Below are 25,486 nucleotides of genomic sequence, written 5' to 3' on the forward strand. Positions count from 1 at the left end.
GCGAATACGACCACCAGAGACCCCTTTAGACAACCCTCTAAGACCATAAAAGGACTTCCAGTAAGGGGCAGAGGTGGGTAAATTAGTTCTAGGAAAGTAATGTTTATGTATTAGCCCGGAAGCACCTTGTAATGAATGTGTATGATCCTGACGGAATAAACACCCGGTGTAAAGTTTCATGACACACATCTGCTTAGAGGAGACATCCTCTGCATGTAAATATTAGTCGTTAATCAACAGTAATACCGGCTCCAGGGAGGATCAGTGAGTGGTGTCACCACAGCCTGGCCACTTCCTGCACCTGATCCAGCAGTACTGAGCCCGCTGGCTCGGGCAGTTTTCCATTCACTTGGCCGCTCACTCGGTCCGTACCTCACCAGTCCGGCTGTAAGGAGACTGTGTGGCTGTTGAATGGTTTGCAGTGTCAGCAAAACCCTCCCTGGTCCCCCATTATTCACAGAGTCCATCAGGTCGGCCAGCCATGATTTCCCCTGTGGTAAATCTGTGCTGGCTCTTCCCAGTGCCCTTCCCTCGCAGTTGCTTGAAAGGGTGTCCAGGACCATTTGCTCCATCACCTTCCCAGGGATTCCAAAGGAGCTGATTAGCCTGTAGTTCTTCAGATCCTCTTCTGTGCCCATCTTTAAGACTGGTGTAACACTCTTTGCTGTTCTCAGGAACCTCCTTCAATGGCCAGGCTTTTTTGAAGATGACAGACAGCTCCTGTAGCTTCCTCTGGTCCTCAGACCTGGTGGATGCCTGGCTCAAGAGCTCCCTGACTATTCTCCCCCTCCCCTACTGCTTCCACAGCAATGTCTGTTCACTCCTTCTGGATAACTTGATTCTTCTTCCACAATTTTTTCTTCCACATTCCTGCTTTCTGAGATGAGGTTGATCACAAGTTCCCCGCTCAGTTGATCTCCTGTCAGCCAGGGCTGTGATTCTGCTTTTCACCTTGCTAAGTTACCTTATTCTAAACTAGGACCTCAACCCCTGACCTTCTCATCCTCAGCCAGTTCTTGAGTGTTTCCAGGATCAAGAATTCCTCCCACTGGGAGGGTGGCCGAGCACTGGTGCAGGTGCCCAGGGAGGTGGTGGAGTCTCCATCCCTGGAGAGATTCAAAAGCCGCCTGGACACCTCCTGGGCAGCCAGCTCTGGGTGGCCCTGATGGAGCAGGGGGCTGGGCAAGGTGACCTCCAGAGGTGCCTCCAGCCTCCCCCAGCCTGAGATTCTGTGACTCGGAGAAAAAACAGGTTTCCTAAGGACAAATGCAAAAGCTCCACATGTGGCAGGATTCTCCTGCCCTCACCAAAGTGGTTCATGTCACGTGTCTCCCATCTGCAGATTCCTCCCTGGAGTGAGGATGCCCCTCAAGGTCACTCCTTGAGGCTGACAGAAATATTTGCCCACGGTCATTGGTTTGGGTGAGAAGCATCAATCTTTAATTATTAATTGGTTTTGCTGGCTTGAATATAACTGCTTCCATGTTGCTTCAAATATAATGCACTCTACCGGAAGTTATAGTTCTCTGTACTGGGTAGTCAATAACTCTGATAAAGGTCTTTTTGTGTAGTCGTAATAAACACTTTATTTTTCTATAAATATATCCTTCATCCTATGGAACACAGTTGTATAAAGGTTCAATTACACCTATTATCCTACAATCCTACAATTACACCTGCAATCCTTTAAACATAAACTATGGACAAAATCTGAGGCTACGACTGCATGCAGCTGCACCCTGTCTCCTCTCTGACAAGCCTAGGAAGTAAGGAGGTCCTTGTGACTCAACGAGAGCATCTCCTGCCTGCTCCCTGCACAGCTCTCCAGGGGTTCCTGCCGGTCTCGGGCCAGCTGTGACTGCAGCAAGGACACCTGAAAGAGGCAGAAAGCCCAGCTCAGACAAGCCCACGTGGGCAGGAGCATCCGCAGCCCCACGGTACCGGCTGTGGGGGCAGACACAGCCTCCAACTCCAGCCCTCACCAACACTCTGCCCTTGGGGAAGGGGAAAGGAACAGGCTCCCACACTGCCCCTGAACGGAGCTCAGATGATCAACAAGTCCAGTTCATGGCTGGCAAACCCTTCCCTCATACAACCCTCAGCCACCACAGGTCTGGGAGAGAGAGTTCCGACAGGATTTAGGAACCCAGCTCTGATTCCCAAAGCACGCATTCTGGCCACTGACCCCTTTCTCCACAGGCTGTGCCTCAGCACGGGGGCTGCAGCTCCCCTGAGCTACTGGAGGACTCTTGTCTTTCAGAGGTTGATGCATTTTTCTGGTCAGACTGGGAGACAGGCAATGTAAAGTAGTCTGGGGGGAACACTCTCCAAAAAGTTCTGATTCTCCTCCCTTCATGTTCATCCTGCAGGTTGGATGGGAGAAAGGGTCACAGAAACCTGTCAGCAAACATGGGGCAAAAGGACCTCTGGACATCAAGGCAAGGAGATCTCTGCTCACAGACCCTCAATTGCACCAGACAGCACTGGGGGCAAAGAGCTCTCGCTGGGGGCTGTGCAGGAGAGGCCAGTGTGTGTCCGGGGACACGGGGCCAGGGAGGGAGGCAGCGGAGTGAAGGTGCCTTTGTGAAAGCCATGGGCTGCCACAACAGAGAGAACAAACAAAGGGGTGTGCCCACAGCAGGGACAGGGAGAGGCAAGGAAACAAGCAGAGGACTCCAAAGCACTGCCTGGGCACACGAGTCATGATCCAGAGGAGCCTGAGGCTCTGCAGAGGCAGTGAAAGCCCACTTTACCTCAAAAGTTCTCCTGAGCTCACGCTTCTCTGGCTTGTCTGCTGCTGCTGCTGCAACCTGGTCCCGCACACATTCCACACCCCTCCTGGAGTGCTCAGACAGCCGCTTGCCTTCTGCTACAACAGCCTGCTGGGTGTTCAGAGAGGAGATGATTCCCTTATTTCAAACACCACAAGAGCTGTCCCTCAGAAATCTCCATCTCGGGAAGCATCCTCGAAGCTCCAGCAGTGCAGCTGCTCTTCAGCCCTCGCTACAGAACTCTGCTCACTTCAGTCCATCACTCTGCTCACCTGCTCCATTCCTTTCCACACCAAATCCAACCCACACGTGTTGCCTGCCCTTGCCTGGGCACAGGAGAAGCAATTCCCCATGCCCAGCTTTTGGCCTGGAGCTGATTTGAACAGCAGCTCCAGAGCTGCCTCAGTCGTTCCAGGCGTGCCAGCAAACAATCTGGCAGCCAATGGTCTCTGGCTGGAGCCAGGCAGACACACAAGGCTGCCTGCTGCAGCCCGGGCTGCTTTGCCCAAGCAGGCCTAGACTGACAGGGATTTAGAATCCCACCTCTTCATGGGAAACTTCATTGGAATCTTTGAGAGACGTTGCAGTGGACTGAAGATCAGTGCCAGTGCCTACCTGGGGATGACTCTTTCCCTGCAGAAAGGCTGAGTGTTTCTTCAGAGCCTCTTTGGCAATTTTACACTTGGCCAGTGGAGCACACAGGACTTGAGCATTTCCTCTGCCTTCCTTCAAAGCAGCAGCCCCATGCTCCAACTCCTCCTGTTTTCTTTCATTTTCAGCGTCCAATTGTTGCGTTGTTTCCTTTCTTGAAATTTCAAGTGTTTTCATTTCATTCTTCTTTTTCAGATCCCTCATCTGCTCCTCGTACAATTCCCGTTCACGCTGCCAAAACAGGGAGGTCACTCATTCCCTCTCTCGGTTTGCTTTTCATACCAGATCGGGACTCCTGCCACAGGCAGGCAAAGGCTGCCCCTCTCTCTCTGCCTCTCGGGATGCCTCAGACCTTTGCTGGGACCGCCCTTGACGCTGAGTCTTTCCCAGCTCACTCAGCCCATCCCAGCTCCCTTTCTGCCCTTCCCCGACCTCTTGCAGCTCCACTCGAGTGTTCCTTTGGGGAGCAGCTGCCAGAACTGCAGCCAGGATTCCAAGTCCACGCTAAGCAGGATTTAGGCAGTGCCATGAGGATGTGCTCTCCAGCAGGGAGAAAGGGAAGAGCAAACACCCCCAACATTTCATTCCCTGCAGCTGGGGTGACAGGAGTGGTTTTTGAGCTCTCCTGTGTAGAGTTTCCATGGCACCATCCCCGAGAGCCCCACTGCCCTCTCTTGGAGCAGCAATGGCCACATCAGTCTGTCATTCTCTGCTGCCACTCAGGACGAGTTCTCCCCTTGCAGGCACACGTCCTTATCTGCATCAGCACTTTGCTTTTCTCTCTTTTCTCCCCACTGGCTGCTCTCTGATGGCCAAGGCCAAACACCTTTCTATTAACAGCAAACTTGGCCTTCTCACCCCTCGTTCCAGGTCCAGGTATTTGAAATCTGGACGTGGGTTTGGACACGAGGAATTGCCCAGACCATGCAATGTCCATAGAGACAGTGTGGACATTGAGAACTAGAGGGCACAAAACTCCAGCATGGAGGAAAACCAGCAGCCTCAGCACTAACTGGCTTTGACATGACTACGACATCTTTTCCTCCTTATTCAGAAGAATGCAGTTTGAAAAGCTCAGCTGGAAAGAGGTGCTCCTTAGAACTATTAACACAAGGGCCAAACATAGCTAGGAAATGGCCCTTCATGGCATCTGCCGTTCTCACCAGCACATCCTTCCTTTCCTTCTCCAGGCTCTCCAGTTTCCTCTGCAGAGATGCCACCTCCTGACAAAGAGTCACACCCTCTTCCTTCAGGGCAATGGCCTCTTTCTCCAGGGCAGTTTCTCGAGAGGTCTTCTGGTGTTCTGCCCTCCACATCGCTGCGGCAGGAAGGAGAAGGAGAATGAGAACAGCAAAGCAAAGGCAAACTGATGTGCATCCTGCAGGGACAACAGCACTGTCTTCTTGGCCTGCCTGTGTTTGCCAGCCCCTAAGGCCACAAGGGCTTCCAAAGCTGACAGAAATGAAGGAAACTTCAAGGCAGAGAAAAAAGCAGGAATCCAAGGGGCAAGGTTCAGAGGAATAGGAAAGTGTCTTTACTCTTGGGCTTGTGCAGAGTGAGCAGTCCAAGAGAGACAAAGGAGCGGGGATGCCTGTGCAGCCCTGCTCCAGAGAGGCCAATAGCCTGGGGGCTCTGGCAGGGCCTGGAGTTGGGGGGAATCGAGCTGAGGCATCCAGCTACAGCTCCTCAGCACAGACACAGCACCTGAAAGGCACCACCTGTGCACGGGATCAGCCATAGCACAGCCAGATGGCACTGCCAGCCACAGCATCTTTCTCGAGAAAAAGCTTTCACTGGCACTGGATGGAGAAATCTCCTGCTGGTTGTTCTTCCCCTCTGCCATCTCTGGGCACTTTTCCTCTGCATGGGATCAGAGAGCCCTGCTGGCAAGACAGGATGGGGCAGTGGGTGCGAGAGGAGAAGCTCTACCTTGCTCACTTTCCTCCAACTCCTGCTGCAGCTCCTGGTTGCGAGCCTTCAGATGGTCTATCTGAGCCTGCACCTCCCTCAGCTCCAGCTCCAAAGTCTTACACTGCGTGGCCATGGCCTCTGCTCTTTCCTCAGAGCTCTGGAGCCTCACATGCAGCTCAGACCCCTCAGTTTCCAGCTCCTGCTTCTCCTGAGTAGGCTGGGGAGCCGCCTTCTCGATCACTGCTTCCAGCTCGGCCGGCATCTGGAAGATGGATGCACAGAGCCTCAGGGACAGGGCTGCTCCTGAGGCAGCAGAGCAGGCAGTAGAGCAAGCAACAAAGGAGAAATGATTTCAGGCAAAAAAACATGCCCAAAACAGAAGGCACAGAGCCAAGGATTCCAATGGAAACAAGTGTCCTGAAAATAGGGAAAGGGAGCCAATGGGCATCCTTGAGGCTGCAGCTCTGAACACCGGCTGAACTGGCTGCGCTGGAAGTGCCCTCCCCAGCCTGCCATAGCCACGTCTGTGTGCCCACATTGCTCGGTGCCCAGCACAGGCACCAACTCCATCTGGGACAACACTGCTAACAGAGGGATGGAGAAGCTCCAAAGGAGTCTGCTGCTGCTTCTCCTCCCACATTTCCTGCTGGGACCCGGGAGAGAACGGAGGAAAACATCGGCAGCAGACACCAGATCCAGCCTTGGCCTGTGGGTGCAGCAGCACCCCGGGGCAGAACACGGCAGCAGTGGATGCTGCTGGGAGGAGAAAGCAGTTGGGGCCTCCAAGCCAAAGGTGATGATGTGTGTCCCTGGAGAAGAGGACGCCAGGGCACAGATTACCTGGGTGTTGAGCTTCAGCACTTGTCCTGTGCGGTTTGCACAGAGCTGCTCGGCCTCGCGAAGAGCAGAACGAAATTGAGACACCTGATTGTTCAGTGCCTGGTTCTTTTCTTCCAGTGTTCTGAGGCACAGGTTCTTTTCCTCCAGAGACAGAAGCAGCCTAAAAGGGAAGCATGCAACTCATTACTACACGGTATCACATTTTAGGAACTCTTAGGACTTGCACCACCTCGGGGAAAACTGCTCTGTCTGATGAGGTTTGTCTAAACAACGTGGCTGTTTGTTTGTTCCCCCTGCAGTCACAGCCCAGCATGTGCCCACTCTGCTTTTATTCATGAAAGAATGGGGAGTTCCTGCCTACATGTCCTACCTTCTTCTTGAGATGGGAATGTGAATATAGACCTAACAAAGTCTTGCCATGAAGAGATTAGGGGAGAGGAAGAGTTTTCTTCTGACTACCCAGGCTCCAAGGGGGAAAGGTTTGGTCAACATGGAAGAGACATTTCCTTGCCCCATCTTGTATGTCCAGGTAGGAGGAGCAGCACCCTACAGCCAGAGGATCTCGGGGAAGTTCCCTAAGATTTACCAGCACCCATCCTACTTCCAGCTGGAGAAACAAAGGCCGATAGCAGAAGTGGCAACAGAGCCTTGGAGCACAACCTGATGGAAGATGCAGAAACCTGCAGGCAAGCAAGAGGGCCCTGCCCTTTCTTTGTCTTCTTCTCAAAAGAAGAATCCAGTGGCACTGAAGACCGGCAGGACTTGGTCAGCTGGAGGGGCCCCGCTAACCTTGGTCTTGTCTCTTGCATTCTTTGCACAGTCAGTATTGCCTGTGACTCTGGAGGCTGGCAGGGACCCTGCTTGAGCCCCCCCAGGCACCTGGGGGCATTTTCTGAGGAACGATGCAACAGAGACATTCTTGGTTCTTGGGTGCCTTTGAGGGGAATCTGGCCTAGGTCAGCAATCAGGGCCTTGAGATGGTTCTGCCAAGCAAAGGCATCAGGATGCCAGGCTGGTCCAGATCCCAAAGGCTTCAAGTTACAGGACCCAAGGCGGAGCTGCTGGATGTGTCCAGCTCCTTACACTGCAGCTTGGGCAGTGTTAGCACACCCACCTCACAACAGAACACACCCCTAGAGGGAAAGAGCTACTCCAAAAGCCTTTGTCTTCAGAAAAACTCTAACTGAAGGCTTGAAAGAAAAGAAAATGAAACACAACATCCAGATAACGAGACGCGTCTGCACGGAGAGTTCAGAACTCTGCCACGTAGGAAATGCTGCCAGAGCCCCTGGCAGGTGCAAAGATGGCAAAGAGGGAATCCATTCCCACAAGGCAGAGTCCCACAGGCTTTCATTTACCTGGCTTTTTCCTTCTCTAGGGTGTTCAAGGAAGCCCAAAGTCCCGAATTTTGGCGTGCCACTTCTTCCCATTGACTCCTTTCCATCTCCAAGTTCTTCAGGTGCACTTGCAGCTCCTTGTTCTGATGTTCTGCCTCCTCCAGCATCTTCTGGAGCTGCTCAACCTGCAACAGCTTCTGCCTTGACTGCTTCTGGGCCTCCCTCACATCTTGCCGGGCTCTCTGAACAATCGTTGCCTGGGACTCTCTGGAGGCTGCCAGCTGAGATGTCAACTCTCCCACCTCCAGTCAAACAGAACAAAGCAGTCAGAGGCTACAGCCACAGCCTGTCACTGTCAGCCACAGCAGAGGCTGTGAGAAAAGGCAAAGGCCAACTTTCCATTTCTCCCTGTCCTCAGAGCACCAGATTCACAATGCATACGGACAACTTGTTTCAATCTCTACGTGGCCCACCAAGGGCACCTGAAAAAGCACCTCCCACACCAAGGCCAGCAAGAAGAGGCCAGCAGGAATCCGTGCTGATGGTTGCTGGCCAACAGCCCAGAGGACTAGCCCAGCTGTCCAGGGCAGCAGCTGAGATTCAGCAGAGCACCGAGGGTCCTTCAGAGCAGCTGCCAAGGAGCCCAGAGCACGAGGCAGCCCCAGGGACCACCCCAGCAGCTGCTGCTCTGCCATGGAAAAGCAAGAAGGGCACAGACCCCCTGCTGGATGCTGCGGTGCCTCTGCTGTTTCACTCACCTGCTTTTGTAGAGCCTCCCTCTGCTCAAGGAGGAGATTCATTTCCTCTTTGATGCCTCGTAGTTCTTCCTTGTGCCTCTTCTGCGCTGCCTGGATTCCCCTCCGAGCTTTCTGCAGCTCAGCTTGCAGCTTTGCCTGGATGGTCTGGCAACAAAATGCAGAGCAACTTCCTGCGACCTGCCCTCAGGCTCAGCTTTTCCCACTTGCTCTCTCAAAATCCCATTCCTTCAGCGACTTCTTTTGGCTTCTCTACCCAGCTCTGCTTCCATTGTAAGCCTTGCTTCCCGGGCCTGAGCTCTGGAGCTTGCCAGGCTCTGTGCTGCCAGGGCCTGAAGCAGCCCTTGCCTCCTGACTCCCAGCACCTGCCTTTTGTGCCCTTGCCACTGCCCTGCACTCTGTTCCCTGCCTGCTCAGACTTACCTGCCCCTTCTCTTGCTGCTCTTTCACCTCCTGCCTGAGCTGCTGCACCTGCTGGCAGGCTTGGCTTAGCTGTCCCCGAGTTTGGAGCAGTGTCTCTGATAAAGAATTCTTCTCCTTCTGCTTTTCCAGCAGGACCTGCACAGAAGGAAAGAGCAGAGGGCTTGACACTTCCCCTGCAAACTCTGTGTGGCAAGAGGCAAAGACTGATGGGCTCACGCGCTCTCAGAGCACTCGGCTGCTGCTCCCCTGGGCCACTGTCTGCCCTGGGGGGGACACAGCTTCCCAGAGAGTGACTTAGAACACAGCCCAGGAGACATCTCTGGGTTGCTGTTCAGAAATACTCCAGGCGAGTCTTTAAAAAGATTTGTCTCTTGTCAGCGTTCCCGCTGCGCCCTCCCTGTGCCCACAAAAGAAAAGTCCTACAAACTCAGTTTGGCTATGGACACCGACCAGTACACACCAAAAGAGGACCCTTAAGAGAACAGTGAAGATCCTCCGAGGTAAGTCTTAGGAAAACAGAGCACAAGAGCAGCACAAAAATCCCAACGGAAAGCTGATGTTTCTGCCGGGCTTCCTGTGAGAGGGCTCATTCCTGGGCCCAAAGATAGCCCTGTTCACCTTTCACCTCCCCAAATTCAATGTAGAAGACATGGAGGGCATGCTCCACACAGCCCCATAGCCTGCCATCTCCCACAGCTCCAGCCTTGCAAAAAATCACACCAATTCTCCTTGCACAATCATTACCTCTCGCTTGGCATTTTCAAATCTAGTTTGTTCCTCTTGTCTTTGAGCCTGCAGGGTGGCAACTTTCTGCCTCATCTCAAACAGCACCTTCTGGTGCTCCTGCTCTCTCTCTGCCTTCTCTTTTCCCCATTGCTGCAGCATCTCCTGTATGTCTGCATGGTACCTTTCCCGCTCAATTGCCTGAGGAGGTTTGGAAAAATCTTCAAGTTGAAGTCCCCAGGCAAGCTCCTCGCTGAAAAACGTGAAGCTTCATCCCTCCCACAAACCCCAACCTGAAAAGACAACAGCACTGGCTCTCTGCTCTCCAGAAACCGTGTCCTGTCAGGGAATTTAAAAGGAGGCTCAGCAGGTGCAAGGATCCCAGAACCATGGAATCATTTCTGTTGGGAAAGACCTGCACAAGCATTGAGTCCAACCATTCAGAAAAGGAGGTGTCACCTTCTGGCACCCTGATGCCCCAGTCACAAGGACTGAAGGACCGGGGCCTGTTCCATTTGCTTCCAGCCCAAAGCTAATCCCTCTGTCCACCGTGGGAGCACAGCAAGACAGGAACCGAGTTCCCACGCCTGCAGCCAGCAGCACTGTTGGCATCTGCTCCACGCTGGCATCTGCTCCGTGGCAGGTGGGACTCGGGGAAGATCCTGCCCTGGGCCGCCACGCTTTGGGTGGGCACTGCCCAAGCTGCTCTGGAACTCGCCTTACGCCCTCACGGAAGCCGTGGCTGCATTTACTGGCCCAGCACCATCCTGTGGGTCTTCACGCGCCTCCAAGTCCGAGCCGCCGCCTCTCCTGCCCGGCCCAGCAGCGGGAGGCCTCTGGCAGAGGACTGCTGCCCTTTCACACCCTCAGGCTCTGCTGGTGCTAAACCAGCCCCCAGGGCCAGCTTGGACAATTCAGAAGCGTATTGTCACCTACCAGGTCTTGCAGGAGCTTGTTTATTTCCACCTGCTGAGCAGTTCCCTGAAGCCTGAGGCTTTCGTGACACTGCTGCTCTACCTGCAAGAGCTGTTGTGCTGTGTCTTCCTGCTCCTGCTTCCTGAGAGCTCTCTCTGCTTCCAGCTCACGTTGGAGGCACTTCACTTCTCCTGCAAACACGACCAACAGCAAGATTCAGAGTCTTTACTGCCTTTACTGACTCAGGCCCTTTCAGTGTCAGCGTAGGAGGGCCCTGCCTCCAGCGCCACCGCTCCTCAGAAGCCCTGCAGACAGAGGAGGCTTTACAGCAGCTTCTCTAGGTGGGGCGGCACCACAAACAAAGCACACGAGGTTCTCACCTTGTAGCGCCTCCTTGGCCTGTGTGACTGTGAGCACTTGAGCCTCCAGATGGTTGCTGGTGATCTCCAGCTGGGATATCTGCTGCTGAGCAGCAAACAGGCTGGATTCCAGGCTCTCCTTCGCTGACCTACAGGTTGCAAATACGGAGAGACATGAGCTGCTCGCTCCTGACACTCCCGGGCAGTTATTCCAGGACAACGTGGCTCAAGATGCCCAGGCCTGAGAATGCAAAACGGGTCGCATGGAAACTTGTACAGAGAAGGCCCATTTGTGCCATTTCAGTAGCAAAGCAGGGCCCTCTGAGGGAGTGCCCAGGCCTTCCTTATGGCCTGGCACAGCACAGACAGCCCAGCCCAACGTGACCTCAACAGCCGAACCTTCAGCTGCTCTTCCTGACCTATGACCCTGGCTAGCTGTGCCCACACAGGCTGGGCCGAGGAGCAAAAGCCCAGCCTCTGCTCACAGCCCTTCTCTCATCAGCACTTCCAAGCTGCTCTGCAGGGGGACAGAACAGACTCTCGTCCTGGCTCACTCCTGACTTGTTAACTCTCTTCATCATGGACATAAAGGTACATAATTTTCCAGACACTCTGTATTTAAGAGACTTCAGAACTACTTTGCATGATACAGTAAAATCTCATGGTCATGGCAGCACTTGTAAAAATTCAGAACACCATGTTGTCTGAACAACAACTACCTGAATGCAGAGACTGCAGTTTAAGCTCCTGCACGGTCAAGGAATAGACTTGCCACCTTTCTTTTAGTGTTGCCAGCTAAGCAGGCAGTAGCCCAAGTCTTGTCCTTCTTTGGAGAGTGAGAGGGACCATCCAAAAGGACCTTGGCAGGTTTGACAGGTGGGTGCCCATCAACACAGCAAGAATCCCCAGGGGCTGTCAACAATTCCAAAGAGGTTTCCCTGCTGCTCTCTAAGCAGCTCTAGGTCCTGCCTCACACTTCTCAAGAGTGTGCTTGGAAGCAGAAGGCCCTCAGCATTTTCAGCAGGAGCCTCTGGCTTCCCCCTGAATGGCAGCATGCTACTGCCAACATCCCAAGGTCAGAGCCTGGAGTTCTGAAGATGAAGCTTCAGTTCTGAAGATCAGGATTGTGTCAAGCTACTTAGGAAGGAAAGAGGGATGTTCAATGCCCAGCACAAGGAACTAAACCCAAGAGAAACTTGAGGTTTCACTCAACAGCTGCATGGTTTAAGTACTACTCAATTCAGGGCCGGGTGGCTTGCTTTTGACTTCCCACACGAGTGTGCTTGGCGGCACAAACAGGAGCCCAAGGCTCACAACAGCTTTGCTGGCTTTAGATGTCAGAAAAATAACCTTCACATTGTGGCATATTTCTTTTTCTTGAGACTTCCATTTTCTGTCCATGCAAGGTAAAAGCATCCGGAAAGGGTCTCCTCCCTGCCTTTACCTGGTCTCTGCCAGCTGCTTGGAAAGGTCTTGTTGGTGACGCTCCATGGCTGCCAGTCGGCCCTCAAGGGCAGCCTTCTCCCGGCCCAGCAGCTCCTTCTCTCTGCACACCTGGGCCAGTGCGTGCCCTTGGCCAGAGGGCTCCTGGTGCAGCTGCTCCAGAGCCCTGCTCAATGACTCTTGCTCCTGGGAAACCTGGAAGCAGGACAAGGTACAGCTCGAGCCCTTCCTCAGGAGCCCTGTGCAGAGCCAGCCAGTGCCACCTCGCAGGCAGCCAGAGGACAGGGAGCTCCCGTGCTCTGGGCTCAAAGTTTCACAGCATCTGCCCTCTGCAGCTCCGATACCCTGGGCTGCCAAAAGCCTCTGGCACTGTTACCTTGGAAGTGCTGTGTCAGGCCCTGCTGGCTTGCCTGGCACCAGATTGCTCCTTCCCAACAAACATCCCTGCCCCAAATTCTGTGTTGTCACCCAAAAATACTGCATCTTCCACAACTGCCAATACACTTGACTCTAAGCACCAGCAGTGCAGCTGCTGTTCAGCCCTCGCTACAGAACTCTGCTCACTTCAGTCCATCACTGCTCACCCCCACGTGTTGCCTCCCCTTGCCTGGGCAAGGGAGAAGCAGATCCCCATGCCCGGCTTTTGGCCTGGAGCTGATCTGAACAGCAAGCTCCTGCACAGCCAGCCCAGGGACAGGGAGCAAACTCTCCTTCTCCCAAACTTCAGAGCATTCCACATGGGAGCAGAGCACAATGTGGGCAACGAAGCCCACGGGGAGAATGAGCCTTCAAGCACTGCTGAGGCCACGAAACTCCTCCAACTCTTCTTTCCTGACACCACGGGCTTGTGGCTGCTGGGCTGGCTGGCAGCAGAGAGCCAGCTGCTCCCACCTCCTGCTGGCTCTGCAGCGGGTGCAGCCACAGCAGCTCCAGCACGGTGCCCTCTGTCTGCTCTGGAGCAGAGGAGCTGCCAGCCCTGGGAGCAGCGCTCAGGGCTTGCCTGGCTTGGGGAAAACAGCTCAGCTCACAGCTGCTACTCTGCTTTCTGAGGGACATGTGCCTTGCCAAGGGTTGTGTTCCTCCCACCAAGGAAGATGATGTTCTCACCTGTCCAGAAGTCGACCTGCTGTGCTGGGAAGACGGGGGAGCATCCACTCTAATGGTATCCGAGAGGTAAACATTCCCAAAGATTCTCTGGACACTCCTCCCTTCAGGTTCCACCTGCAGGTTGGATGGGAGAAAGGGTCACAGAAACCTGTCAGCAAACATGGGGCAAAAGGACCTCTGGACATCAAGGCAAGGAGATCTCTGCTCACAGACCCTCAATTGCACCAGACAGCACTGGGGGCAAAGAGCTCTCGCTGGGGGCTGTGCAGGAGAGGCCAGTGTGTGTCCGGGGACACGGGGCCAGGGAGGGAGGCAGCGGAGTGAAGGTGCCTTTGTGAAAGCCATGGGCTGCCACAACAGAGAGAACAAACAAAGGGGTGTGCCCACAGCAGGGACAGGGAGAGGCAAGGAAACAAGCAGAGGACTCCAAAGCACTGCCTGGGCACACGAGTCATGATCCAGAGGAGCCTGAGGCTCTGCAGAGGCAGTGAAAGCCCACTTTACCTCAAAAGTTCTCCTGAGCTCACGCTTCTCTGGCTTGTCTGCTGCTGCTGCTGCAACCTGGTCCCGCACACATTCCACACCCCTCCTGGAGTGCTCAGACAGCCGCTTGCCCTCTGCTCCAACAGCCTGCTGGGTATTCAGAGAGGAGATGATTCCCTTATTTCAAACACCACAAGAGCTGTCCCTCAGAAATCTCCATCTCGGGAAGCATCCTCGAAGCTCCAGCAGTGCAGCTGCTCTTCAGCCCTCGCTACAGAACTCTGCTCACTTCAGTCCATCACTCTGCTCACCTGCTCCATTCCTTTCCACACCAAATCCAACCCACACATGTTGCCTCCCCTTGCCTGGGCACGGGAGAAGCAATTCCCCATGCCCAGCTTTTGGCCTGGAGCTGATTTGAACAGCAGCTCCAGAGCTGCCTCAGTCATTCCAGGCATGCCAGCAAACAATCTGGCAGCCAATGGTCTCTGGCTGGAGCCAGGCAGACACACAAGGCTGCCTGCTGCAGCCCGGGCTGCTTTGCCCAAGCAGGCCTAGACTGACAGGGATTTAGAATCCCACCTCTTCATGGGAAACTTCATTGGAATCTTTGAGAGACGTTGCAGTGGACTGAAGATCAGTGCCAGTGCCTACCTGGAGACAAAGCCTTTCCTTCAAGATGTCCAGGTCTTTCTTCAGAGCCCCTTTGGAAATTTCACTCTTGGTCAGTGCAACACTCAGGACTTGAGCGGTCTCTTGCCATTCCTTCAAAGCAGCAGCCCCATGCTCCAACTGTTCCTGCTTGGCTTCCCTCTCCACTTCCAGTTGTTGGGTGTTTTCCTTGACACTTCGCATCTCCGGTGTTTTCATTTCATTCTTCTTTTTCAGATCTCTCATCTGCTCCTCGTACAATTCCCGTTCACGCTGCCAAAACAGGGAGGTCACTCATTCCCTCTCTCAGTTTGCTTTTCATACCAGATCAGGACTCCTGCCACAGGCAGGCAAAGGCTGCCCCTCTCTCTCTGCCTCTCGGGATGCCTCAGACCTTTGCTGGGACCGCCCTTGACGCTGAGTCTTTCCCAGCTCACTCAGCCCATCCCAGCTCCCTTTCTGCCCTTCCCCGACCTCTTGCAGCTCCACTCGAGTGTTCCTTTGGGGAGCAGCTGCCAGAACTGCAGCCAGGATTCCAAGTCCACGCTAAGCAGGATTTAGGCGGTGCCATGAGGATGTGCTCTCCAGCAGGGAGAAAGGGAAGAGCAAACACCCCCAACATTTCATTCCCTGCAGCTGGGGTGACAGGAGTGGTTTTTGAGCTCTCCTGTGTAGAGTTTCCATGGCACCATCCCCGAGAGCCCCACTGCCCTCTCTTGGAGCAGCAATGGCCACATCAGTCTGTCATTCTCTGCTGCCACTCAGGACGAGTTCTCCCCTTGCAGGCACACGTCCTTATCTGCATCAGCACTTTGCTTTTCTCTCTTTTCTCCCCACTGGCTGCTCTCTGATGGCCAAGGCCAAACACCTTTCTATTAACAGCAAACTTGGCCTTCTCACCTCTCGTTCCAGGTCCAGGTATTTGAAATCTGGACGTGGGTTTGGACACGAGGAATTGCCCAGACCATGCAATGTCCATAGAGACAGTGTGGACATTGAGAACTACAGGGCACAAAACTCCAGCATGGAGGAAAACCAGCAGCCTCAGCACTAACTGGCTTTGACATGACTACGACATCTTTTCCTCCTTATTCAGAAGAATGCAGTTTGAAAAGCTCAGCTGGAAAGAGGTGCTCCTTAGAACTATTAACACAAGGGCCAAACATAGCTAGGAAATGGCCCTTCATGGCATCTGCCGTTCTCACCAGCACATCCTTCCTTTCCTTCTCCAGGCTCTCCAGTTTCCTCTGCAGAGATGCCACCTCCTGACAAAGAGTCACACCCTCTTCCTTCAGGGCAATGGCCTCTTTCTCCAGGGCAGTTTCTCGAGAGGTCTTCTGGTGTTCTGCCCTCCACATCGCTGCAGCAGGAAGGAGAAGGAGAATGAGAACAGCAAAGCAAAGGCAAACTGATGTGCATCCTGCAGGGACAACAGCACTGTCTTCTTGGCCTGCCTGTGTTTGCCAGCCCCTAAGGCCGCAAGGGCTTCCAAAGCTGACAGAAATGAAGGAGAAAAAAGCAGGACTCCAAGGGGCAAGGTTCAGAGGAATAGGAAAGTGTCTTTACTCTTGGGCTTGTGCAGAGTGAGCAGTCCAAGAGAGACAAAGGAGCGGGGATGCCTGTGCAGCCCTGCTCCAGAGAGGCCAATAGCCTGGGGGCTCTGGCAGGGCCTGGAGTTGGGGGGAATCGAGCTGAGGCATCCAGCTACAGCTCCTCAGCACAGACACAGCACCTGAAAGGCACCACCTGTGCACGGGATCAGCCATAGCACAGCCAGATGGCACTGCCAGCCACGGCATCTTCCTCGAGAAAAAGCTTTCACTGGCACTGGATGGAGAAATCTCCTGCTGGTTGTTCTTCCCCTCTGCCATCTCTGGGCACTGCCCTTTTCCTCTGTGTGGCATCAGAGATCCCTGCTGGGACAGGATGGGGCAGCGGGTGGGAGAGGTGAAGCTGTACCTGCTTGAATTTCTTCCAACTGTTTCAGCAGCTCCTGATTGCTGGCTCTGAGATTGTCCCTCTCAGCCTGCCCCATGCCCAGCTCCAGCTCCAAGGCCTGTATCTTCTTCCTTGCATCATTCTGGAAGAGGCAAGAGGAACAGAATCACCTGTCAGTGCCACTGCTGGCAGGAGACAAAGGGCTACAAACACTAAAGCAGAAATAGCCCAGGTGGGAGAGGGCAGCTGGACCGTACTGGTAGATGTGATCGTGATCCTCCTTCCTCCCCATGCTAGTGAGACAACCCCCCTACAAGAACTTCCACCCATCCTGGCCTTGGCACTCTGCTTGTCCAGCAGCCCAGCAGCAGGACAGGATTTCTGGGTGCATATTACCAGATCTTTCTGGGAATGCTCCAGGTGCTGCTGCAGGTCTTGCAGAGCTGCTGACACTCTGTCCACTGTGAGCTCTGCGGGGACATCCCCATCCTGAGAAGCACTTAGGCCCAAGACATGACCCTTTTCTGAAAAGAGAAGACATTCTCTTTCAAGATTTAATCCAACAGTCTCCAACAAACAAGGCCTCTTTCTACCTAGGAGGAGGTGCCTTTGTCATTGTCCTAGAGCTCGCCTTGCAGCAGGATGTGTGTCACAGGCTGACGTTATTTTGATGACCACTAATGTCAGCACTGCCCCAAAGACAACTGCATGGGCCCTGTGGCTTGACAGGACTTGGGCCCTTCTCCCTTCTGACTCTAATCACTTCTCTACAAACAAACATGGACTTGTGTCTCTGCAGGGAGACAAGACTTCCCAAGGCCTGAGTCAGCCTGAACTGACAGGGTGAGTGTGTCATACCAGGATGACCAGGAACCACCCCCTCGCTCCACCTGCTCTCCCAGCCTCCCACACTTGCCTGAGCTCCAGGTGACCAAGTCTCTGCTATCCCTGATCACGTGGTGGAGAACCAGGAGCAGTTTGTCCAGCTGGGATTGAGTTTCCTGGTGAGCACCACTGGCCTGCTGACACTTTGTGGCCAAGGCCTCTGCTCTGTTCTCAGAGCTCTGGAGCTTCCTACGCAGCTCAGACACCTCAGCCTCCAGCACCTGCACAGAGTCCCTCAAGCTCCGTTCTCCTGCTCGGGACTCCTCCAGCTCCTGCAGCAGCTGCTTCTCTCGAGTTGCCTGGGTAGCCTCCATCTCCAGCACTGCCTTCTGCAGGGCCCGCATCTGGAAGATGGATGCACAGAGCCTCAGGGACAGGGCTGCTCCTGAGGCAGCAGAGCAGGCAGTAGAGCAAGTAACAAAGGAGAAATGACTTCAGGCAAAAAAACATGCCCAAAACAGAAGGCACAGAGCCAAGGATTCCAATGGAAACAAGTGTCCTGAAAATAGGGAAAGGGAGCCAATGGGCATCCTTGAGGCTGCAGCTCTGAACACCGGCTGAACTGGCTGCGCTGGAAGTGCCCTCCCCAGCCTGCCATAGCCACGTCTGTGTGCCCACATTGCTCGGTGCCCAGCACAGGCACCAACTCCATCTGGGACAACACTGCTAACAGAGGGATGGAGAAGCTCCAAAGGAGTCTGCTGCTGCTTCTCCTCCCACATTTCCTGCTGGGAGCCGGGAGAGAACGGAGGAAAACATCGGCAGCAGACACCAGATCCAGCCTTGGCCTGTGGGTGCAGCAGCACCCCGGGGCAGAACACGGCAGCAGTGGATGCTGCTGGGAGGGGAAAGCAGTTGGGGCCTCCAAGCCAAAGGTGATGATGTGTGTCCCTGGAGAAGAGGACGCCAGGGCACAGATTACCTGGGCGTTGAGCTTCAGCACTTGTCCTGTGCGGTTTGCACAGAGCTGCTCGGCCTCGCGAAGAGCAGAACGAAATTGAGACACCTGATTGTTCAGTGCCTGGTTCTTTTCTTCCAGTGTTCTGAGGCACAGGTTCTTTTCCTCCAGAGACAGAAGCAGCCTAAAAGGGAAGCATGCAACTCATTACTACACGGTATCACATTTTAGGAACTCTTAGGACTCGCACCACCTCGGGGAAAACTGCTCTGTCTGATGAGGTTTGTCTAAACAACGTGGCTGTTTGTTTGTTCCCCCTGCAGTCACAGCCCAGCATGTGCCCACTCTGCTTTTATTCATGAAAGAATGAGGAGTTCCTGCCTACATGTCCTACCTTCTTCTTGAGATGGGAATGTGAATATAGACCTAACAAAGTCTTGCCATGAAGAGATTAGGGGAGAGGAAGAGTTTTCTTCTGACTACCCAGGCTCCAAGGGGGAAAGGTTTGGTCAACATGGAAGAGACATTTCCTTGCCCCATCTTGTATGTCCAGGTAGGAGGAGCAGCACCCTACAGCCAGAGGATCTCGGGGAAGTTCCCTAAGATCTACCAGCACCCATCCTACTTCCAGCTGGAGAAACAAAGGCCGATAGCAGAAGTGGCAACAGAGCCTTGGAGCACAATCTGATGGAAGATGCAGAAACCTGCAGGCAAGCAAGAGGGCCCTGCCCTTTCTTTGTCTTCTTCTCGAAAGAAGAATCCTGTGGCAATGAAGACTGGCAGGACTTGGTCAGCTGGAGGGGCCCCGCTAACCTTGGTCTTGTCTCTTGCATTCTTTGCACAGTCAGTATTGCCTGTGACTCTGGAGGCTGGCAGGGACCCTGCTTGAGCCCCCCCAGGCACCTGGGGGCATTTTCTGAGGAACGATGCAACAGAGACATTCTTGGTTCTTGGGTGCCTTTGAGGGGAATCTGGCCTAGGTCAGCAATCAGGGCCTTGAGATGGTTCTGCCAAGCAAAGGCATCAGCATGCCAGGCTGGTCCAGATCCCAAAGGCTTCAAGTTACAGGACCCAAGGCGGAGCTGCTGGATGTGTCCAGCTCCTTACACTGCAGCTTGGGCAGTGTTAGCACACCCACCTCACAACAGAACACACCCCTAGAGGGAAAGAGCTACTCCAAAAGCCTTTGTCTTCAGAAAAACTCTAACTGAAGGCTTGAAAGAAAAGAAAATGAAACACAACATCCAGACAACCAGACGCGTCTGCACGGAGAGTTCAGAACTCTGCCACGTAGGAAATGCTGCCAGAGCCCCTGGCAGGTGCAAAGATGGCAAAGAGGGAATCCATTCCCACAAGGCAGAGTCCCACAGGCTTTCATTTACCTGGCTTTTTCCTTCTCTAGGGTGTTCAAGGAAGCCCAAAGTCCCGAATTTTGGCGTGCCACTTCTTCCCATTGACTCCTTTCCATCTCCAAGTTCTTCAGGTGCACTTGCAGCTCCTTGTTCTGATGTTCTGCCTCCTCCAGCATCTTCTGGAGCTGCTCAACCTGCAACAGCTTCTGCCTTGACTGCTTCTGGGCCTCCCTCACATCTTGCCGGGCTCTCTGAACAATCGTTGCCTGGGACTCTCTGGAGGCTGCCAGCTGAGATGTCAACTCTCCCACCTCCAGTCAAACAGAACAAAGCAGTCAGAGGCTACAGCCACAGCCTGTCACTGTCAGCCACAGCAGAGGCTGTGAGAAAAGGCAAAGGCCAACTTTCCATTTCTCCCTGTCCTCAGAGCACCAGATTCACAATGCATACGGACAACTTGTTTCAATCTCTACGTGGCCCACCAAGGGCACCTGAAAAAGCACCTCCCACACCAAGGCCAGCAAGAAGAGGCCAGCAGGAATCCGTGCTGATGGTTGCTGGCCAACAGCCCAGAGGACTAGCCCAGCTGTCCAGGGCAGCAGCTGAGATTCAGCAGAGCACCGAGGGTCCTTCAGAGCAGCTGCCAAGGAGCCCAGAGCACGAGGCAGCCCCAGGGACCACCCCAGCAGCTGCTGCTCTGCCATGGAAAAGCAAGAAGGGCACAGACCCCCTGCTGGATGCTGCGGTGCCTCTGCTGTTTCACTCACCTGCTTTTGTAGAGCCTCCCTCTGCTCAAGGAGGAGATTCATTTCCTCTTTGATGCCTCGTAGTTCTTCCTTGTGCCTCTTCTGCGCTGCCTGGATTCCCCTCCGAGCTTTCTGCAGCTCAGCTTGCAGCTTTGCCTGGATGGTCTGGCAACAAAATGCAGAGCAACTTCCTGCGACCTGCCCTCAGGCTCAGCTTTTCCCACTTGCTCTCTCAAAATCCCATTCCTTCAGCGACTTCTTTTGGCTTCTCTACCCAGCTCTGCTTCCATTGTAAGCCTTGCTTCCCGGGCCTGAGCTCTGGAGCTTGCCAGGCTCTGTGCTGCCAGGGCCTGAAGCAGCCCTTGCCTCCTGACTCCCAGCACCTGCCTTTTGTGCCCTTGCCACTGCCCTGCACTCTGTTCCCTGCCTGCTCAGACTTACCTGCCCCTTCTCTTGCTGCTCTTTCACCTCCTGCCTGAGCTGCTGCACCTGCTGGCAGGCTTGGCTTAGCTGTCCCCGAGTTTGGAGCAGTGTCTCTGATAAAGAATTCTTCTCCTTCTGCTTTTCCAGCAGGACCTGCACAGAAGGAAAGAGCAGAGGGCTTGACACTTCCCCTGCAAACTCTGTGTGGCAAGAGGCAAAGACTGATGGGCTCACGCGCTCTCAGAGCACTCGGCTGCTGCTCCCCTGGGCCACTGTCTGCCCTGGGGGGGACACAGCTTCCCAGAGAGTGACTTAGAACACAGCCCAGGAGACATCTCTGGGTTGCTGTTCAGAAATACTCCAGGCGAGTCTTTAAAAAGATTTGTCTCTTGTCAGCGTTCCTGCTGCGCCCTCCCTGTGCCCACAAAAGAAAAGTCCTACAAACTCAGTTTGGCTATGGACACCGACCAGTACACACCAAAAGAGGACCCTTAAGAGAACAGTGAAGATCCTCCAAGGTAAGTCTTAGGAAAACAGAGCACAAGAGCAGCACAAAAATCCCAACGGAAAGCTGATGTTTCTGCCGGGCTTCCTGTGAGAGGGCTCATTCCTGGGCCCAAAGATAGCCCTGTTCACCTTTCACCTCCCCAAATTCAATGTAGAAGACATGGAGGGCATGCTCCACACAGCCCCATAGCCTGCCATCTCCCACAGCTCCAGCCTTGCAAAAAATCACACCAGTTCTCCTTGCACACTCCCTTACCAACAAAATGTCTATCAGGATCTATTCCAGTGCTGGACATTTTCAGGATGGTTGAGGAAAGCAATTTTGCTTGCTGAAGCAAGTGAAAATTCACAGGGTTTCTCCTTCTCGGACAAAACCCACATCAAAGTGTCCCCTCCTCCAGTGTGCAAAGCAGCTCTCTGCAACGAGGGCATGCCTGGCAGGGAAACGGCTCTTGTGGTGAGCAGTCCTTTAGTGACTGATGGCAGTCTGGCTGATGTGGCCAAAGCAGACTCTCTTTGTGCAGCAGTTCACACCGACAATACCATTTACTTGTCTTACACAAAGAAGGTGTCTCATGGCCCTTGCTGGTATTCAAGCCTGAAGACTACACTGTGGTTTTGAGCTTTTCTCTTCAAAAGCAAAACCTCTGCTGGGTATTTGCCAAACCTACCACATACTCCAGAACTGAGACTGTCTGACAGAGACCATCAGAAACAAACCCTTCTCTCACAGCTCTCCTGTAACACCCAATCCAAACCTCCCCCGGCACACTTGGGGCCGTTTCCTCTTGTCCTGTCCCTTGTTCCCTGGGAGCAAAGACCAACCCTCACCTGGCTGCACCTTCCTGTCACAGGGAGTTGGAGAGAGCGAGAAGGTGTCCCCTGAACCTCCTTTTCTCCAGGCTCAGCCCCCCCAGCTCCCTCAGCCACTCCTTGTCACACCTGTGCTCCAGACCCTTCCCCAGCTCCGTTCCCTCTTTTAGAGGCTCTGGGGCTGCCCAAAGGAACAAATTTTGCAGAAGCATGTAACCCTTTGCTGATGAACATGCATATGCCTGGCTAATAAATGCGTGTGCCATCTTGAGCCAGGTGTGCACAGCAGTGTCCCTCTCTTCTACTGCCAGAAACAGCATCTGGCCTGATCTGGCTGGCACAACTCCCACTCCCACAGGTGCTGCCTAGGAATAAGGTGTCCAGAGCCACGGTAACATCATGCCCCTCTTGCTCCAGCAGCTCCCTCTGAAGCTGCAATTCCTCCAGTGCCTGCCTGTTGACTTCCAGCTCCCTCTGCAGTGATGGGTCTTCTCCCTCAAGTGCAGCCAAGTCCTCCACTGTACAAGAAGGGGCAAGACAAGTTTTCAACGGAAAACCAGCCTCATTTCCAAAACCAACCTCCATCCTGTGCTGCTGCTCCGCCTTTTCCGCCTGGGCTGACGCTTCCTTCAGCTGCTTGCTGTTCTTCTGGCGCAGACTCAAGGCTCCTGGCTCCGGGATTCCAGTGCATTGCTGCAGCTTTTCCTTGGACTTCTCAAGGTTTTCACAGTCACTGCAGAGACAAGGCTCAGTCAGAAGAAGGAAGAGGCCTGAAGAGCCATCGATCCCATTTTCAGCCCTCCACAATGGAGCTGGGGGCAGTGGGCTAAGGAAGACCTTGCTCTTTCCCTCCCAAGGAAATCCTCCAGAGGCAAAGGGAAAGGAAGGCAGGATTTTGCCTTCCTTCAGTGAGAAGCAGTGGCTGGACAGGGGCTCTCAAAGAACAGAATTCAGGGAAGCAGCACGGTGAGAGGAAGGAGTCTTCTATTCCAACATCGCTGTGCATCTCCCAGGCAGCCTTGGGAGTCACAGTAGAGCATGAAAAGCCCTGACAGGACGATGCTCAAGAGCCACACTGAGGCCTACACATGGTAGGGCAGGTGAGTTCTTTGCCCAGAACACCTCTGAACTCCCAGACCTGGACGCAGATTGCCTCTGGAACGCAGGAGGAGGAGGAAGAAACACTCACCTTCTGATTTCTTCCATCACAGAGTCTATGTGCTCCCGGTGGCTACTGAGCCTCTTGCATCGCTCCTCCATTTTCTCAAAACATCGCTGCAAGCGCCCACAATTCTCTGTGGCTTCCCAAACCAATTCCAAGGGATGCTGTGCAGCAGTGGATGTCGGAGTTGAGAGGCTGTTCCTGGAGGCTGCATGCTGGGAACGGTCAGCGCCGGTGATGGAACTGGCCATGCTGTCACTGCCGTCTAACAGCACCTGAAAGCCCACATCCAGCTGTTAGTCAGGTACTCTGTTCCTATTCCAAAGTACCACTGAGATGCCTCTTCTGATTCCACAAGAACCAGTGTCCATTTGTGGAGGACCAGTTTCAAATCCGAGCCAGCTCAGCACAGTTTACTCACCTCAGGGGCTCTGGAGAAACGTCCCTGGTGAGAAAGGCCTCGAGCTCCCTGGAAGAGCACAGGGAAGAGCACACTCAGACTGCATGGCTGCCCCTGAGGCAGTCGCCTCTAAATGCTTCCCAGCCTGGAATTCCAGCTCAGCTCCTTCCTCCCCTCCTTGGGAATATTTTCAGCCCAGTAGGTTGACAGCAGCACAAACAAACATGCTGGAAGGTGTCTCATCACTTCTTAGAACACCACAAGGGGAATTGCCCAGAGCCCCATCCAACCTGGTCTTGAACACTGCCAGGGATCCAGGGGCAGCCACAGCTTCTGTGGGCAACCTGTGCCAGGGCCTCAGCAGCCTCACAGGGAAGAATTCCCTCCCAATATCCCATTAGACCCTGTCCTTTCCCTGCAGGCCCCTGGCTTAAGTCTCTCTCCAGCTCTCTTCCAGCCCCTTCATGCATTGGAAGGTCACCCTGGAACCTTCTCCAGGCTGGACAACCCCAACTCTTGCATCCTTTTCCCTTGGCACAGGTGCTCCAGCCCTTGGAGCATCTTCCTATCATCCTCGTGGCCTCCTCTGCACCACTGGGGATCATCTTGGAGATGTCTAGGAGAAACCCATTCTTGTCTCTGGGAAGCGCTCAGGCTGCGCTGTGAATTGGGCTGAGGGGAAGGCAGTGAAAGCTGCTCCCTTGTTTGTGCCCACACCCTCCAGTGGGACAAGGACGGAGGAGGAGATGTGGGTGTGCTCTGGGATGGCCAGGAGCCCCCCCATTCCCTCCCAGGCCTGTCCCCATGGCCAGCACCAAAGCTGCTGCTAGCTCTGGAACAGCCAACTGTTAATCCCTTGCTATTCCCAAAGGGAACTGTTCCCAGTGGCACAGCCCAGGCCCACCCAGGCCCCTGCTGGGCTTGGCACAAAGAGGGCAGCAGCTCTCTCACTCACCCGCCGGGTCTCCATCTGCCCCTTGGCACGAGCAGTGACCAAATGTCAGTGTCCAAAGGCCGTTGGCCTTTGCAGGGTCTAAACCCCAATCTCCAAAGGCCGTTGGCCTTTGCAGGGTCTAAACCCCAATCTCCAAAGGCTTTTGGCCTTTGCAGGGTCTAAACCCCAATCTCCAAAGGTTGTTTGACTTCGCAGGGTCTAAACCCCAATCTCCAAAGGCCGTTGGCCTTTGCAGGGTCAAACCCCAATATCCAAGGGTCGTTGGCCTTTGCAGGGTCAAGAGCACAAAATCAAAGTGCTGTTGGCAGTTGCAAGGTCAAAGCCCCAATGTTCAGGAGCTGTTGACAGTTGCCAGGCTCCAAACCCCAACATTCCATGGGCTGTTGATGGTTGCCAGGCTCCAAACCCCAACATTCCATGGGCTGTTGATGGTTGCCAGGCTGCAAACCCCAACATTCCAGGGGCTGTTGGAGAGGCCCTCCCCTGGCTCTCCACCCATCCCAGCTCACTGCTGCCCGGCACCTGCACCAGCACCCCCACATCCCCACAGCCCAGCCGGGCAGCTGGGCAGGGACCTGGCTCATAACATGAGTTCAAAGTTGCTGGCCCAGACAGCATCAGTTTTAAGGCTCAGCATTCCTGAGACCCGCATGCTCTTTAGGGATGCGCTTAGTTCCTGAGTCACAGGAATTTGTCTGTCTCCCCTGACAAAGGGGAGGTGTAAGAAAAAGCCTCAAAAGGTTCTTGGTGCTTACAAATATTCATGGAAAGTAAAGCTCTGCATCTAGAACAGCCACATGAGGAGGAAAAATGGTGTTTCAGGGTCTTTTCAAATTCCTACAGAGAAATGCCAGGAGTTGCAGTGTTTAAGGCTCATAAAAGAGATTCAGAATCCCGAGACAGACACGAGTGCATTTTTTTCTCTGCTCTCTGTTTGGCAACATATCACTAGGTCTTCTAGGCAGAAGAAAAGTCTTGCTGCTTATTTCAAAGATTCCTTGTGTCTTGGGGTGAACTTATGATGTGTAGCCCATATCG

The 25,486-nt window shown here is 54.0% G+C and overlaps 1 protein-coding gene across 1 annotated transcript in view; it reads right to left on the reverse strand.

The window, feature by feature from the left end:
* Positions 1–2,207: 2,207 nt before the first annotated feature.
* LOC138101667 (centrosome-associated protein CEP250-like) overlaps positions 2,208–25,486 on the reverse strand; it is a 57,776-nt gene continuing 34,497 nt past the window's right edge. The window contains exons 17-34 of the mRNA XM_068999441.1: positions 23,515–23,562; positions 23,121–23,368; positions 22,511–22,664; positions 20,210–20,353; positions 19,473–19,753; positions 18,115–18,274; positions 17,327–17,536; positions 16,329–16,416; positions 15,575–15,729; positions 14,301–14,642; positions 12,130–12,323; positions 10,744–10,834; positions 8,269–8,397; positions 7,532–7,812; positions 6,174–6,333; positions 5,352–5,595; positions 4,586–4,740; positions 2,208–2,363 (exon numbers count right to left, since the gene is read on the reverse strand). Coding sequence (XP_068855542.1) covers positions 2,208–2,363; positions 4,586–4,740; positions 5,352–5,595; positions 6,174–6,333; positions 7,532–7,812; positions 8,269–8,397; positions 10,744–10,834; positions 12,130–12,323; positions 14,301–14,642; positions 15,575–15,729; positions 16,329–16,416; positions 17,327–17,536; positions 18,115–18,274; positions 19,473–19,753; positions 20,210–20,353; positions 22,511–22,664; positions 23,121–23,368; positions 23,515–23,562 — 3,240 coding nt within the window. The remainder of the gene's footprint in view (positions 2,364–4,585; positions 4,741–5,351; positions 5,596–6,173; positions 6,334–7,531; positions 7,813–8,268; positions 8,398–10,743; positions 10,835–12,129; positions 12,324–14,300; positions 14,643–15,574; positions 15,730–16,328; positions 16,417–17,326; positions 17,537–18,114; positions 18,275–19,472; positions 19,754–20,209; positions 20,354–22,510; positions 22,665–23,120; positions 23,369–23,514; positions 23,563–25,486) is intronic.

This window comes from Aphelocoma coerulescens, unplaced genomic scaffold (genome assembly GCF_041296385.1).
Source record: "Aphelocoma coerulescens isolate FSJ_1873_10779 unplaced genomic scaffold, UR_Acoe_1.0 HiC_scaffold_39, whole genome shotgun sequence".
NCBI lineage: Eukaryota > Metazoa > Chordata > Aves > Passeriformes > Corvidae > Aphelocoma > Aphelocoma coerulescens.